The sequence below is a fragment of the Sarcophilus harrisii genome, chromosome 2 (assembly GCF_902635505.1).
Source record: "Sarcophilus harrisii chromosome 2, mSarHar1.11, whole genome shotgun sequence".
In the NCBI taxonomy this organism is placed as follows: domain Eukaryota; kingdom Metazoa; phylum Chordata; class Mammalia; order Dasyuromorphia; family Dasyuridae; genus Sarcophilus; species Sarcophilus harrisii.
Genome location: NC_045427.1, coordinates 612,387,658 through 612,405,898, shown reverse-complemented (window position 1 = coordinate 612,405,898; position 18,241 = coordinate 612,387,658). Strand labels below are relative to the sequence as shown.

At 34.3% G+C, this 18,241-nt stretch overlaps 1 protein-coding gene across 2 annotated transcripts in view; it reads left to right on the top strand.

The window, feature by feature from the left end:
* VCL (vinculin) overlaps positions 1-18,241 on the top strand; it is a 103,347-nt gene that overhangs the window by 36,147 nt on the left and 48,959 nt on the right. For both annotated transcript variants that reach the window (XM_031949468.1, XM_031949469.1), the window contains exon 2: positions 7,255-7,325. In XM_031949468.1, the coding sequence (XP_031805328.1) occupies positions 7,255-7,325 (71 nt within the window). The remainder of the gene's footprint in view (positions 1-7,254; positions 7,326-18,241) is intronic.

Below are 18,241 nucleotides of genomic sequence, written 5' to 3'. Positions count from 1 at the left end.
GCCTCCTGACCTTGCTGTATCTTTTTTGCTTATCATAGCTCATTTTGTTTGTGTACTTTTCTGATGATAATCATTATTGTGCAGGTCTGTAATTTGAGCTGCTACTTCTGCATTTTGTGTTACTATTTTCTATATTCTCTGACTTAGGAAGACATCTACATTAGCTTTTTTTTTTTTTTTTTTTTTTTAAACTCTGGGCAGAGGCTTAAATATTGCCAGACTCTGTTTGTTGGAAAGAAACCAAGGAACTCTTTTATTACTGAATCAAATTCAGTAGTTAGAGGTAAGGATTGTTTTGGGAAATGTGATAACAGCCATGGAAGACAAAAGGCCTCTCACACTGGATTTTCACCTAAAGTCACATCTTGAACAAAAAATATTTAAATGAACTACTCAGCCAAGCCAGAGAAACATGGGTTCTTGCCACGATGCCTCCAAACCTCTTAATCACTTGGTACCTTCTGTCCATTTTAAACATTTCTTTACTAGCACCAAAAGGAACTCTGAAAGCTATAGACATCTTTGTTTCCTACATTAATCACTTTTTTAGATTTCAGGAATCATGAAGGCAGTTCTTTGGAGAAGAGGAAGAAGCCACAACAATGTATTTTTGATTTAGAAGTGTGAAGAACCAGTAATGCCAGATTTCTCTTGGCACTAGAGCAAAATTTAAATGCACATTTGCATTACAATTGATTGAATCCTTCATAAAAGATTTCTTTTTACTTATTATGATGTCTATATTGTTTCCCTTGATCAGAATTTGTATTATTATAAATCTAGCTTATTTCCCTTTTTTCCTCATGGACCCATTTCTTTTTTAGCTCTTAGGCCCTGCTGCCTGTGGGAATGAAAATGCTTTTTATCTCTATTTTAAAGTAGAAGAATTAAATATCCAATTTGTAGTTGATTTACATAATGACAGGATACAGAGAAAATATACAGGAAATAAGTTATAACTGAATATGGGATTAACATTTCAATCGAAAGATCTTTAGGTTATCCAATCTTCTAAGTGGATTTTTGGATCACAGATTCATAGCCCTGGAAGGGACCTTTTCAATCACTTAGTGTAGCTTCATTTTTCAGATGAAGAAATTAACAAACCAGAGAAGCCATTTTTAGACATTCCTAATAATTTACTTGTTAAATGAATGAATGAAGGGAGGAAGGATATAGTGGAAGTGAAATACTCTTCAGGAATAGTACATAATAAAGTTTAATTTAAGCAACGCAAGGACTTGATTTGGAGGCCTGCACAGTGATGATATTTGTGAGAATTACTGCAGACCTATTTCAGCATAGACCTCTATTTCATATTACAAATCATATTTCCTCCAATCCCTTATCATACTTACCTAATAATATATTTTTCCCACTTGTCAACTGTGATGCCCTATGTTTGTTAATTTAGTTATCAGGATTAAAATAGAATACTCAGAGAATGAATTTCTTTTACTTGTTTGCCACGCAACCATTTTTGTTTGGAAAAGAAGGGTGCTATAGAAATAGTATCTGTTTTGATAGTTTTGGAATGGGCATACAATATGTTTCCTCGCTGCTAATAACCAATTGGATTAGAAGGGTGAAGTCCCACTTTGGGTGTTTTAAGACACCTTTTTTTGTCAGTCAGTAACAGGTCTTCTAGACTGTTTTGTAGATCTTCTGAACTTGCTTCTTTGAGACCTGGAGCTTTATTTATTAGACAAGATGTATATTTCTTAGATTGCTGGTTCTTAAAGCAAGTTAGCCAATCACATACATTATCTTATAAATGGAAAGAGTAGCATATGCTGGAACCTATGGAAATCTTGGGCATGCATGCTTGCCAAAGATTGATAAGTATCTGGTTGAGAATTTCTTTTTAATAAACACTCTTAAATTAAATGATTTTTTTTCTTTAGCAGAATTAATTTCATTTTCATTTACCTTCAAATAAAGAAGTCACATCAGGAAAGAAAAAATATTCTTACTGTTTTGTATTTTGCTTTTTAAGTGTGATATCTCTTGGTCCATCAATCATTGTATTACTTCACTTATTGGAGGAACAGAATCCCATTCAACAAACATTTATTGAATTCTTACTATATGATGCAAGGTGTGTGCTTTGTGAGGAAGATATAGCCAAAAATAAAAGGGGGCGGGGAGGGTTCTTGCTCAAAAGTCTTTGTGCCACTTCTTATTTGGCTCCAAATTTAAACTCTACCTGGCATTTAAATCTTTCTACGGTCTGGCTCCCACCATGAATGTATTACTTGTTCTACACAAAATGGAATTTCAGTTGCTCCCTCACACTTGGCCTTCCATCTCCTCCCTCTACTTTTACACAAATTGTTTTTTCTATCCAGTAAACACTTCCTTGACAACTCTGACTCTTGCAATTACTACTTCAAATTTCAGGTATGTTCAAAAAGGTCTTTTTGGTCACACATAGGATAAGCTGGAATCAACAGAAGCAGCGTGGTGATACCTTGGCCTGGGAGTCAGGATATCTGAGTTAGGGACCTGTCACTGAGTCACAGTCATCTTAGGCAGGTCACCCTCCCCATAATTTAGCCCAGGGTCTATGCCTTGGTTTCCTGGGTAAAGACTATTCACAAAAGTTTAGAAAGTAATAATGCATATAAGATGTGGTAATAAAGCAAAATTTATAGTTTTATAGCAAATAATACATGTCAGTGGTATAGAATAATACTAATAGAACCAAATTAAGTAAATATTGAGAGAATAAGTAACTAGGAAAGTATAATAAGTTTTTACTTTTTTGTTTGTTTTGTTTTTTACCACAACAATCAAAGTAAACAAATGCTATAAATTTTCTATTTTGTCACATATGACATTTTTGGGTGACTGGATTGGGTAGATTCACAGGTTTTTTTTTTGTTGTTTGTTTGTTTTTTTGGAGGAAAACTGGGATTTTTTGAGTTAGAGGCTGTTATTTGAAAAGCCATGGCCAGTGTCGTATGGCTAGAAAGAGAAAGGAGGGTGAGAAAAAAGAATGTGAGTAGCTAATGTCAAGCTAAAGCCTTATACTGTAAAGGGCTGAAACTTTTAAGTTCATACACTGAGCACGTAAGGCTAACTACCGATTGGACAATTATTAGCATATGCTTGGAAAATGGCCCTTCCCACTATCCTGTACTGCCTCAATAACTGGTGTATATAGAGAATTGTAGGAGGGAGTAAGGGGTGGAGTAAGACTAGCCAGGGTCACTTCTGGGCAGGAGATGAAGAAGGAAGGTCGTGGAGATCCTGCTTCCATCCAATTCAATCCTACATCTAAAGACCGAGAATAAAGACCAAGGACTTTTGCTTATCCTGACTCTGGCTAATTCTAAGGTATCCAGGGTGCCAACTCAGTCATCACATTATACAGTATAGAAGGAATGATGGTAGAGATGTCTAGACATATAGGATGAAAACTATAAGAATGAAGCCAATGACAAAAACTCATGGCCAAAGATGGTGCCCAAATGGGTTAGAGATCCCAATGCAAGTAGACACTTTTTATTGTGTGTGTTATTACTGAGATTTTGAGGGATAAGGCCTATGATTAGTAGGCTTTGTCTTATGTACAAGTCACCTATTAGGATTATTCTCAAAGTTTTTGTTTTTCTTTTATATTGAGGCTGGAGAGAGAAGGAAGAAGAGAAGATAAATGCTTTTTATTTCCTATTAGATTGTCAGCCCTGTGAAAGTAGGACTGTTTTTTGCCTCTTTGTTACCTAAGTGCTTGGCAGAATACTTAGGATGGAGGAGGTACTTACTCAAGTTTGACTGACTGATTGTTAATTGAAAAATTGAAATAAAAACAACTAAAGAAAAAAATCATGAAAAAATATGACAAAGTTGAATAGAGAGTTAAAAAGTAGGTCAGGAAATGTTGCAAGATGGCTATGGGATAGTGGAGAAAGAGCTGGAGTTGGAGCAGAAAGACGTGGGTTCTTGTCTTACCTCTTAATACATTCCAGCTGCGTGGCCTGGGCAAGCTTCTCTGTTCGGGCATGAGTTTGACACTTTATGAAACAAGAGTTGTTAATCTGAATTGGTTGAGAGAGTTTCATTAACAGTTTCCTGAACCAACAAAATCACAGATGTAGACCTCTAGACCAAAAAATAAATAAATAAATAAAAAGGAAAAATGAAAGGGTTTGGCATCATTTAAAACTTTAAGTCAAAAGAAGAGAAATTAGCATCCCAAGGGTATTTGCACAGACATCACTTTTTTACATTTCTACTTTAGACTGATTATTAAGAAAAAAATTTTAAAACATACTGAAAGGGACAATGCCAGTTAGAAATCAAGAATAATTTCCCAGTAGTCTAAATTGTCTCAAGTGGAATGAGTTGCCAATATACTAACTTCAAATTTTTTTAGATTTGTCCTTGTTGAAACTGGGAGCATAAACTTGATGGTCTTCATGTCTCCTTCCTGGTTCTCTGAGTAGCTACATTTGATAGTTTTGAGGGCCAAATAGAAAGTTTATAACCTGCTTTGGAAATGGAGAGGGAAAGAGAGAGAAATTGATTTTTTGGGGGAAGAATAGAATCATTTAGGTATAGAAGAAAATGAAACAGAAAGTTGGTTTACCTAAAACAATATTGTGTTGCTTAAACTAGACACACTATTTTACAATTTGCCATTTTAAGATGTCAGAGGTTTATTATAAAATGCAGATTCACTCACAGGATTTATTTTTCTTCCTTCACTTGTACCAAACTCCTAATAATACATTGCTAATAAATAATTCCTAATAAATGTCCTAATAAAACATTCTCCTCTTCAAAATATTCCCATTTAAAATGTGGCATTTGATAGCTTCATTCATTATATTTAATGTACCAGTAGACCAAATCCATTAAGAATAGACAGAGTGCTCTTTTTTATCTTAGACATTCTTAGAATTATTAGGTACTAATGGATTCTACAATATTTATCTCAAATTTAGTGTTTAGCACTTAACTTGTTTTTTAAATAGCCTTCTTAAATAAGTACTCTAAGTAAAATAATCTCAAAATGTAAGTCTTTCTTCTTTCCCACCATACCCCATTCCCAAAGACAGATAAATAATAAATTAAAAGGATCATAATAATAATTCTCATTTATATAGTGCTTTAAATTTTTAAAAGGATTTTCCTTACAACAATTCCATGAGGGAACTATATACTATAATAATCAGGAATTAAAAATTACAAATAACAAAGGGATAATGGGAAGATACCTGGCTTGAGTAGGCTGAAATATATCAACAATAATCTGTGTGAGAAATCACACTGTTGAATACTGAAAATCAGACCTGAAAAAGAAGGCAGGTTGGTCAGTGAGAATGAAAGAGAGCATATTGGATAACCCAAGGAGTACATGGGTAAGTAGTATTGGAAGAACAAGGTGGGCAGCTAGCTTCTCCATGGAGGATTTATGAGAAAACATGGGTAAGAATCACATAGGATGAGAGAGCATGGGAAAATGGAGATGTGCCCTAGTAGAGGGAGCATCCATAACACTGTAATAATGCATCCATCAAATCATGCATTTCTTCCCCATGTTGGGCCAGTAGACCTTTGGAAAACTTGTAAAAGAATTTATTTCAATGTTAGTTGGTTTTTTTTTCCTTTTCTTTTCTTTTCTTTCTTGTTTTTTTTTAAAGTTCCATACCTGTGAGTTCATTACTATAGGGAACTCCTAACCTGGAAGCTCACATTGAATGGGCAGCTTGTCTTATAACATTCAATTTTAGAGAATTGATTGGGTGTCCCTGGTCACATAACCAGCGATTCAGAGGCACAATATGATCTCAAGTCTTGACTTCCAAGCCTGCCCCCTGCCCACTAGACCATTTTGCTTTTCAGTTCTTTTATAATTTTTAAAATTTTAATCTTTCTTATATTTGAGTCTTATCACTTTTTAAATAGATCAACAAATATTTGAGTGACTATTTTGGGAGAAATTTGTGATATATGTGTATATATTCATATATATGTATATATGTATTCTTTCATTTAAAAGATTATTTATATATATACAGGTCTTTCTTGGTCTACTGTGCTTATATTTAATCAGTGATTGGTCTAGTTGTGAGTACTTGTGTATGAAGTCAATGCCCTTGGCTTCTTGAGTGGTTTATTTCAACAAAAATAGAGTGAACACTACATTGGGAAATATTGTGTCATCTTTTGGTCTGGGCAACTCTTGAGAACCAGCTGTTGACTTGAAAGGCTTTTATTGTGACACAAAAGCTCTATTGTATATAGAAGCAATGGATATTACACAGTGGAATATATGTGTTTTCCTCATCAATTTCTGAGCAGTTAACTTAGAAGAGAATGATTTGGATTCATTAACTTACATTAACTTTTTTCTGGTGCCCCAAAATTATTGATTATGATTTTAAGATGTTTTTAAAATGAATGCTTTCATAGTTAGAAATATTCTTTTTCTTTTCTTTCTTTTGTTTTTCTCTTTAAAGTCCTTACTAGGCCATTTAGTTTAAATGGCAGATTTAAGGAATATTTGGTTCAGGGATTAATAACAACATAAAAAAAAGTTTCACTTTACATTAAATGTGTTTTAACTCAATTATTTATTAAGATGTTTATGTTTTGTAATATTTTATTATTATTGCACAGTGCTTTATAATAAGAGGTAGAATCCAAATCCTACGTGGATATTATGTCATTATATTCTTGAATAGTGAACTTCTAGATATCATATGTTTAATGGATATGATGTAGTTGGGTTATTGTGACTTCTAATAGTTTGTGTTATTATCTAGATTTATTGTTTATGGAATCAGTGACTTTAAAATTCATGTTGTTACCTTGGTTGATAGTTGTACTTAGCTTATAAGGAATAACAGCATAATTTTAAAATTAAATATCCATATAAAAATTTGGTTAATGTGACTAATCAAGAAACATTGAATATCATTGACTCACTAATTTAGAGGCACATTATGATATTTGCTTATTAAACTTAAATATTCCATATAGTTAACCAAAGAAATGATATCATTGCTTTTATGCTAGTTCCTCTTCTCCCCCCACTTCCATGTCAAGTTTATATGGGAATTGCTTTTATGAGGAGGTTTAACAATTTTAACCAATTTTGTAGAAGTTTTATTTGAGTCAAGAGGCATATTGATGATAGAAATGTTTATGTTGCATATGGAATGTGTATGTGATAGTCAGATTTTCTGAGCATTTAGAATTCTAGAGATAAAGAGTTAATTATCATTCTTTTTTCCCCTCTTTCAGGTTGGAAAGGAGACTGTTCAGACAACCGAGGATCAAATTTTAAAGAGAGATATGCCGCCAGCATTTATTAAGTGAGTGAATCAAAATTCTACTATGGGCTAAATAAATACTTTTACTAAGCAGAAGCTTCACTCATGGTATTCTTGGGAGGTAAAAATAATTGACCTAAGAAGTAAAAAGTCCCTTTAGTCAGTGTTGTGTCAAAAATAGGAGTCATAACTTCTCCTTTTGATTCTCAGGTTTGATTTCCGTCATTAACATTTTTACCATTCATGATTATCTCCGAGTTTTGCTTTTCATATCTGACGCTTCCAAAATCCCACTTGGCGTCATGAGTGAACATGAATCCTAGAAGAAATGCTTTTGCAGATAGTCTGCTTTGTTTTAGACATAGCTAGCAAAACTGACTGAAGCTTTGGAGATGTATGAGAGCTTTATGTTGGTTAAATTTACCCTTTGATTCTAATTTGTAGCATTCAGATTTTCTATTGTCCCATTGGAGTCAGGACTTAAAATCAAGAATGTATGTATCGTTTTTTACACTCTGGACTTTAGTCCCAATTTCCGTGGGTTGAGAGGAGATAATACATAATTTTTTGGTAATAAATTAGAATTTCATTTTATTTTTTATTCGCTTCTGCTGTATCATACTCAGACTATTTCATTTTTGCAAAAAGTTTTATTCTTCATGTGTCAGAAACTAAGATACAAAAATCTTTGGTTTTCACTGAATTCTTTTGATGCATCTATGAAGCTTTTTAGTTGGTCTTTCTTAAGAGAACTCTTGTGTTCTAAAATTCTGTGATTCTATTTTTTTTAATATGCTGTACTGACAGCTTAGTAATTTTAAAAAAATGACTGTTGGAATCTAATATATTATACAATTTAATTCAGCTGAACAATTATTGATTGGTCTGGGGGGGGGAGGTTGTCCTAGAGGAGGATGTGAAGATGAATAAGATAGTTCCTGTTCTCAAGGAGTTTATAATCTAGTGGCAAAGATAACGTTCAGAGTCACAATACAAAGCAGAATGTGATTTTCCCATAGGAGAAGTTGGAAGTGTAATAAAAGGTGGAAGTAAGGGGAATGGCTTACTTTTGGCTTGGAAGGGAGCAAGGGGGAAGATCAGAGAAAGCTTCATGAAGGAGATATCATTCATTTTGCATCAGTCTGCCTTTTTATCTTCCCTCACAATGAACATGTTTTTATTTATATAACAAAAACTTGTGTTGTAAGAGACTTGCATTTTCTGACCAAAATATTACAAATGAAGAAACACTTCATTAAACTGCATGTCCAGGGTCAGTGACCATTTGCAGGTCTTTTTGCAGAGTTTTAAAATTGTTTTGTACCCTAAAAATGTTCTGCAAAATCCTTAAGTATATGTGTCTCTGTCATTCATTGAGTTAAAAATTTCAGATGGCATTGAAAGGTTACTGTGTTACTTCCAACCTAATAAATACCTCCAGGAAAATGGTAACGATTGCAAAGACTGGACATGGAAGTATCCCTTTGAGACTGTCAGATGTGTATATATGTATGCCAGAGAAATAATAGAAGGGATTGTTTCAGAAACTTGGGAATTTATGTATGAACTGATGCAGAGTGAAGTGAGCAGAACCTCGGGAACAATTTGTGCAATTGCAATAGCAAGTATAAAGAATAACAACTTTGTTAAGAACTTTGATCAGTGCAATGACAAGCCATGTATATGCAAGACACTGAAACCATAATTCCAGGGCACTGGTCATGAAAAAAATGTTGATGATGAAGAATGCTACTGACCTCCTGACAAAGAAGTGAAGGACTCAAGATGCAGAATGAGACACTATTTTTGAACATGGCTATTGTGGGATTTTCTTTTGCTAATTGTTGAAATGGTTTTGTTTTATTTTTTTTAGGAGGGGGAGTTTGGGAGGAGAGAAAGTAAATCCTTGTTAATTGAGAGAGAGAGAGAGGGAGGGAGGGATGGATGCAAAGAAACCCTGAAAGATATACTTATATCTTAAAATTAGACTCCAGACTATGACTATTATTATCTTACTTTAGGAAAAATCGATTTAACCTAAATTCATAGGTCGGAGATAAGACTTGAACCCAAATGTTCCTAGTTTGGAGACCAGCTCTTCATCTGCCACATTGCACTGCTGCTCACTTCTCTGGGTCTTATCTGCAAGTAGATGATGATTCAATTTAATAAAGTCACTGAAAGAGTGGAGAGAGAAAAGAGATGGCCCAGGGCAGAGACCTTAAGTACATCCATAATAAGGGGACAGACTGGAGGAAGAGACATGATTAGCTGTTCAGTTCAGCAGAGAGGGCTGGGAAGATGAAACCATTGGATTTGGAAATTAAGAAATCACTGGTGATTTTGGAATGAGGTCAGAAACCATTTTACAGAGGGTTGTTAGGTAAGTGAACAAATGGAGATAATAAGTACCACTACCTCAACTTTCTTACTTATTAGGCAAATGATAAGCTAAAACAATGCTCTTCAAGGGTAGAAATGATCTCTTGATTGCTAAATCAAAGGTCTCATCCTTCTTGACTTCTCTCCCTATTAGAATGGAAGCTCCTTGAACTTAGGAACTATTTTTTTCCTTTCTTTGTATTCCCAGTCCTTAACTTGTGTCTGGCACATTGTAAACACTTAATAAATACTTTGTAACTTGTTCATTGGCCATTTCATCTTCCTCCCCGATGGCTTTTTCTTGGCCCTCTTTTCTGACTGCTCTGCTTCTTTTTACTCTCCTTTGCTAGATCATCATCTCTTCTTCAGTGTTACTCTTAGTTTCTCTTGTTTTCTTTCTGCATTTTCTTCCTTGATGATCCCTTCAGATCTCCTTGGTTCAGTTATCACTTTTCCAGATCTTCCTGATCTCTCTCCTTAACTACATATTTTCCATATTGGGCTATTTTGCTTGATATCCTATAGTCTTCCCAAGCTTAACATGTCAAAACCAGAACACATTCTCTTTTGTCCTACCCCCATCTTTCCTCCAGACTTATTGACCTCTTTTAGGAGCATTACCATTCTCTTAGTCATTCTGATGGACGGTCTTCTTGACTCTTTTCCTGGCCTTTGGTACCCCTTCTTCCAACATCCAAATAGTTGTAAGTCTTTTCAATTTTACTTCCATAATATTACTCTTTAGTTCCCTTGTGTTTGTCACTATTGGTCAGATTCTTATAAACTTTCCTCTAGTATTTTGTGAGAGACTCCCAATTGGTTTTTCTACCCTTAGTCCCTTCCCTTTCCATTCCATCTTTCACTTTATTGCTAATAAATAATCACTGTAAGGCACAGGTCTGACTTCTATAGACTGTGATCTTGTAATTTTTCTAAGAATTTATTATCTTCTTCTACCAGCTGCCCGCCAAAAAAAAAAAGAAAGAAAGAACGAAAGAAAGAAAGAAAACTTTCATAATAAATACAGTCCAGCAAAACAAAATACATATTGGCCATATCCAAAAAATGTGTGGCTTGTTTTTCATTTTAAATCTGTCACATTTCTAGCAAGAGGTGAGTAGGCTCGCCTTCTGGAGTTATGGTTTATCATTGTTATTTTTCAAAATTTTAAAGTTTTTAAAATTATCCTTCTGGTTGGGTTCACTTCATTCTACATCAGTTTATATCGAAGTTTCCCTCGGTTTCCTCTGATATTACCTGTTTCATAAATTCTTATAATTAAATTATATCTCCTTACATATCATTATTTATCCATTTCCCAACCGGAAGGCAACCCTTTAGTTTCCATGGAAAAAGCTGTTACATAATTATTGTTGTACTTATACAAAAGGGGTCTTTTTTTCTTTCTTTGATCCCTTTTTGACATGGATCTAGTACTGATATAGCTAGATCAACGGGTATTGGGCAATTTGCTTTCTATTTGAACGTAGTTTCAAATTGCTTTTCAGAATGGCTAGATCAACTTATTGCTCTGATAGTGCATTGATTTTCTTGTTTTCCCACAATCCCTCAGCTATTTGTCATTTTTCTTTTTCTCTGTTATCTTTGCCAGTTACCATTGGCAATCCTGAGAGTATCAAGCAGAAATCTATCTATGGGTCTATCTATCATATCTTTCACCTCTTTTTACCTTTTCCCTTTGATTCTGCCTTCATGGACCTCCTCCCATGTTCCCATCTGCTGAATTGCCTTATATTCCCTTGATATAATCAGCAATCAAGTCTTATTAATTCTCTCTGTAATTTCTTTCACAACTTTTTTCACTTTTTTTTCCATTCCAATTGTCATGATCTTTTTTCAGGTTTTCCTCTCTCATTCTGGCTCTCTTTACCTTTCTGTTCCTTCTCCCTCCCTCCTTCCATCCATCCATCCATCCATCCATCTTGCACATCTCTGCCAGTGTAACAAAGAGTTACAATCGAAGTACTCCATATTCAGATCTGTTCAATGGCTTCCATTAACTGTAGAATAAAGTATAAGTAGTTTGGCTTTCAAGATTTTCCAGTTTGGCTTCAACCAGATCCACCATTTGTGTGTCTTAGATAAGACTTTACTATTGTGCTCCCCCTTTGTTTTTCCACTGAAGGCTTTGAAATTTCGCATTGCCCTATCTATGCAGCTTACCTTATCGTAAAATAAATACTTTGACATCATAAAATAAATGCCTCACAGAAAAAGGTTTTGTGGCATTAAAAGTAAAAATAATCTGAGGAAGAATCCCACACCCCCTTGTGTGCTGGGCCCAAGTAGCATCCTGCCTTGCCTCTAGTTTGAACCTGCAATTCCAGTTTATTTCCAACTACTTTCTTTCTCACAGATTTATTCTTCCCCAAGCATGCCCTTTACTTCTCCACCTTTGCTCGTGTTGTTCTCTGGGCCTGAAATACCACTCCTATTAAAATGCATTAGCTCAAAATACTGTTTGTCTAGCCAATTATATTACTATTTTAGACTGTAAAATGCTTTCATTTTTAGCCTTGCTATTCCTCTAAACAATTTGAGTCCATTCTGTCTTGGATTGTTCTGCTGGTTTGATAAATAATATTACTGAATGTTCTTTATGTTTACATTTATGTAGTATGTTATTATTGAATGATGCCATACATTAATCACATTTCCAGGTGACAGGCCTAGTTCAGATTTTTAGTTTTTGTTTATATCTTAACACAATAATCTTGAACTATAATACTTCCATTCTTAATCTCTTGTTAAGAGAACCTTCTAAGCATATTTGTTTTGGCTTTAATTGGACTTGAAATAATAGCCAGTTTTTTTACATTTCTTAAGTCTCCTGTAATTATCTTTTTCTTCTTTCAATGAAATCATAAGTTCTCAAGCGAATAAACAAATCCCCTAAATACTTGAAATTGTTTGTAGCAAAATTCACATTTTAAAATTCTCTTGTAGGTTTTTATAAAAGACAAGGGAGTATCTTTATTTAGAATTCATTATCATGGCTGCCATAAGCACTGGTACTTAACTGTATACAGAAAGAAGTGTAAGAGTGTGTGTGTGTGTTTTATGTGAACCTATGACCTTTTCTGTTACTGGCATAATAAAAGATACTGTTCTCAAATACTTATGGCCAAGTTTTTCTTAAATATTCATTCATGTTTGACAGCTGTTTCTCTGCATTTTTTGACCTGGAGCAAGCTCTCCGGCTTTAAATAGCTCACCTTTGAGCTTTCCACATTGAGCCCAGTTGGATGCTATTGCTTTTCACAAACTTCCCCAAATCAAACAATTTGTGATATTTTAAACAGGATCTTCCCTCTGGTGAACTCTGAATGATCTTAACAACTTGGAGAACATGTCTAAGCAACCTGATGTTGAAATCATTTCTGGCTTATTTCTTTTACCCTTCATTTTAAAAAAGAAACTTTGGTGGCGATTTTTAAATTTATTAATTGAGTTTCTAGAGAAAAAAAGCCTAGAGACATTTCATTCCTATGAAATGCAGAAGGATTTGGAGGAAGACTTTTAAACTCATCATTTGGTTGATAATTCAAAAAAAGAAAAGTTGGAGAAAATTGGTTCCTATGTAACTTAAAAGGATATAGAGGAAAGCCTCCAGAATGTTGTATAAATTTTCAATGGAGGCTTTATGGGAAAACCTACACAAGAATCCACAAAACCCATTGTTAGTTGTGAGAATAAATGGCCAAATCCTTGTTCATCAAGCCATTAAAATGTTTAAAATTCTGTAGATTACGGTAGTTAAAATCTTATGTCTTGCTTACATGAACTGATGCAAAGTGAAATGAGCAAAACCAGGAGATCATTGTATACAGTAACAAGAAGATTATACAATGATCAGTTAATTCTGATGGACTTGGCTCTCTTCAACAATGAGATGATTCAAACCAGTTCCAACTCTTCAGTGATGAAGAGAGCCATCTACATCCGGAGAGAGAACTGTGGGAACTGAATGTGGTTCACAACATAGCATTTTCACTTTTTTTGTTTGCTTGCATTTTATTTTGCTTCTCTCTCTCTCTCTCTCTCTCTCTCTCTCAACAAATTTGATTTGATTTTTCTTATGCAGCACAATAATTGTATAATTATGTATGCATATATTGGATTTAACATTTCTACTTTGTTTAACATATTGGATTACTTGCCACCTAGGGAAGGACGTGGGGGAAAGGGGGGGAAATTGGAATACAAGGTTTTGCAAGGGCTAATGTTGAAGAATTGTCCATGCATATGTTTTGAAAAATAAAAGGTAGTTTTAATTTAAAAAAATCTTTTGGATCATGTAGAAGAGTGGTGTCAAACTCAAATAGAAATAGGACCACTAAACCACAAGTCAGGGCCTCTGCTGGCAGCATATTACCTTAGAAAACTGCATATTAACATTATCTGTGTTCCAATGTAGTTTTATTTTTTATTCAATATTGCCAAGTTACATTTTAATACAGTTCAGGCTGCAGTTGGGAATGTTTGACCACATGTTTGATACATACCTCTGATGTAGATGATTTGAGGTCACATAGATCCACCTCTCTGCTTTCAACATTACTGATCTTGCAGATCATTGTTGACTTTTTCCTTAAATATTTTCAAAGAATGATGATGGTATTTAGAGTCAGAAGGGACCAGCAGAAATCACATCCATCCCCTTTCTTTTACAAATGAGGAAAATGAAACCCAGAGAGACGATGGGGCTTGTGCAAGATCACCCACTTTGGTAAGGACCCAGAACCAGATGCAGGCCCTGCTCCCTTGTGCTCAAGCCAGGGTTTTTCCCAGGAGGCTCTGATGCCTCACCTATCAGACTCATTTAGCAACTTATTTGAGAGTTTTGAAATTCTTAGATTGTTTCTACACATGTAAAATTAAGTGAAGAATAGAGATTATTCTCCAGATCTCAGAGTATTTGCAAAAAGATACAAATGATCACATAATTCTCTAAATTGTAAAAACTACAAAGAGCCATATGTATTTAAGGCAAAAATATTCATGATAATGGCTTGTTTGATAACACTTAGCAAAGCACTGTGTGTATGTGTGTACATGAGTGTGTGCATGTGCATACATATGTAATGTATGTATATAACTATGCATATACTGCATACATATATGTGTATATAGCTACATAGGTCATATATATATATATATATATATATATATATATATATATATTCCATTTTCATCTTCATAACTCTTTGAGGTAGATTCTATGGCTGGCTCTTTGTTTTCATTTTGCATATGAGCAAACTGAGACACTGACAAGCTCAGTGACAATCTTATGCTCACCCAGTTTTAAATGGCAAAGTGTAGAATTTGAGTATAGGTTTTTTGATTAAATCCAATGTTTTATCTACTGATTTTGCAGATGAGTTTATACCGTAGACTGGCATTTCTTTTTGTTGCCATCTCTTTGAGCTTATGAAGATCAAATGTCTCCCCTGGTTAAAGCAGTCTCTAGGTTGTTTTGTCTTTTAATTATAGCTATTGAGTTATATTGGTTAGAATTAAGAAATGGTGAGTTTGCATGTCAGTACTCATATTTTTATCATTTTCTATTGTCAGTAACAAGAGTTTGTTAATATCTTGAAGAATTGCCATAAATTCTGATTTTCCCCCCTTTGTTTGGTTTTGATTTTGGTCCTTTATTAAGTTAGTGATTTACACCTCATACCTCTCAGATTGACTAAAATGACAGGAAAAGATAATGATAAATGTTGGAGAGGATGTAGGAAAACTGGGACACTAATGCATTGCTGGTGGAGTCGTGAAATGATCCAACCATTCTGGAGAGCAATTTAGAACTATGCCCAAAGGTTATAAAACTAGACATACCCTTGGACCCAGCAGTGTCATTACTGGGTTTGTATCCCAAGGAAATCATAAAGGAGGGAAAAGGACCCACATATGCAAAAATGTTTGTAGAAGTTCTTTTTGTGGTGGTGAAAAATTGGAAAATGAGTAGAGGCCTATCAATTGGGGAATAGCTGAATAAATTGTGTGTAATGGAATATTCTGATTTTGTTAAAAAAAAAAAAAAATGATGAGCTGATACTGAGTGAAACAAGTAGAGCCAGGAATACATTGTACACAGTAACAGCAAGATTGTGCGATGATCAACTATGAAAGACTTAGTTCTTCTCAATGGTTCAGTGATTCAAAGCAAGCCCAATAAACTTTGGATGGAGAATGCCATCTGCATCTAGAGAGAGAACTATGATATTGAATGTAAATCAAATAAAAATCATTTCCTGTTTTTTTTTCTCTCTCCCTCTTTGTTCTGATTTTTCTCTCCCAATATGATTCATAAAGAAATGTGTATTTTAAAAGTTAATATGCATTTGTAACCAGAAAAAAAAAGTCAATTGTTTATAGACAATAGATTTGTTCACAACAGCAGCTAGATAACCATTCATTTCCTGTATATTAGAATAAAATTGACTTGATTTTTTTGTGATGTTATCCTTTATTCATTGAGTCCAGTGTGTTTCAGCTCTTCCTTTTCCTTACTCCTCAACTTTATTTAAGTGAGCATTTTGAAAATATGGGAAGGAGGTTTCTATATAGACTACAGGTCTTTTGCCACTCTTTTTTTTTTTTTTTTTTTTTTTTTTTAACTCCTGAACCATACTTTCATCAAATATATTTTTCAACTTTTTCTCTTTCCAGTGAAGTAATTGAATATTTAAAAACATGTTGATTTAATTATGGAGGTTATGATGAAGTTCTTTCTAGAATTACTTCTCTAGCCTTTGCAACAGATGTTTTTGCAGAAGCTACAATTATCTTCATGCTGGCCTTTTTGCTGTTATCTAGAATCTTGTACTATGTGATGATCAAGTGCCTCCTGTTTTCTATTGTCCATGGAAGCTCAAGAAAATCATTTTTGCCAGTTTCTTTGTTTGGTCCTCTTTCCATTTAACTGCAGCTTTATTTTATATTCTGGGTTTCATTAATAGTTAAAATGTCAAAATTGATAGAATTCAGTTCCTTCAGTAGTATGTAGGCTGGTTAGTCACTAGATTGGAATTTCACATTGAGAGCTCCCTCAGTAAAGCAAGCAAATATTCATTTATAGTCTAAAAATGGTGTGATTCTTAGAACCTTCTATCTCCCCTCTTCTAACACTGAAGGGGATCACAAAAGATGGAAACTCATTTTGTGTTTTGTTTGTTTCATAGGTTGATGTGGTCAAATAATTTACCATTTAGTGACTCTCTCCTTAGAAATATTGTTTCCTGCCCTTCCTGTGGTTTCCTTAGCTTAAATAGAGTTCTAACCTACATCTCTCCTTAGAGTTGACTTTATATTCACCAATTTAAAATAAATCAATTAGCATTTTGGGTTTTGTTTTTTGGTGGGGTTTTTTTTTTTTTTTTTTTTTTTTTTTTTTTTTGGTGAATTTTGATTTTATTTTTTATTAGGTCTCTATCACCACGTACTTGCCTTGGCAAGGAGGAATGAGTTGTGCCCTTATGTGGTTTGGGATGCTTTCAGTATGACTCACTGGTTTTTTAATTCTATTTCTAAGTGTACACATACAGGTCTTTCCACTATCACTGTGTGACATTAATAGAATGAGAAGGTCTCTTTGCAGTGTACCATACAGCTTGAATAGATCAGGAAGCTATTCACTGAGGAAGCCAGTGGTATCTTTTAAGTTTGAGAGCAAGCAGGCTGGGACATTGTGTTTTATTTATTTTACTGTTACTCTCTGTCCTGTTGATTGTGTTGTACACTTGCTACGTGGTGACCTCACTCAGAGCCTATCTAGTGTACACTCAGCATGTTCCCAAATACATGGGTGCCTCATTTCTATAAATTTTAAATGTATTAGAGACTAACTTGCCAGCCACCACTTCTGTGAATCATAACTGTGGGGGTGGCTCTAGCTCAGATTTCCAGATGACTAATAGGCCAGGATCTTTGACCTTTCTCAGAAATAATATCTTCTTCTGGAGTCAAGTATTTTGATTGGTACTATGGATACTAACAGAATGATTTAAATCTTTCTTTTAAAATAAGAAAATACTAAATGGAAAGAATACAGTGCCAGAGGACGAGAAGTAATATATATATTGTTTTGTTCACAGCAGACCTAGGAGCTACATCAGGGGTCTCAAATTCAAATAGAAAAGAGGTCATTAAACTATTCATTAGTATTTCTTTCAACAGCATATTGACTTAGAACACCACATTAACATTATGTTATATGTTTATTTTTGTCTTGATGCTTGTCCTACCCACTGGAATTTGATGATTTCAGAAGAAAAATGAGACTGATGACTTTTCCCAGCTCTGTCTCATTTAAATCAAATTCATATACAAGTCAAGACATCATCTGCGATGTCATTGGTCTCTTCAAAAAGGAAAGACAGATAACAACTTTAATTTTGTTAATCATTTTCCAGTTACAATTTAACTGTCTGGGTCACTCTGAAGCTGCTTTTGCCCTGGGCCTTGAGTTTGACTTCTCTGAGCTAGAAAATAGAAGTACTGTTGTCCCCATTTTCCAACTGAAGAAACCAAGATTCTGTGAGGTTAAG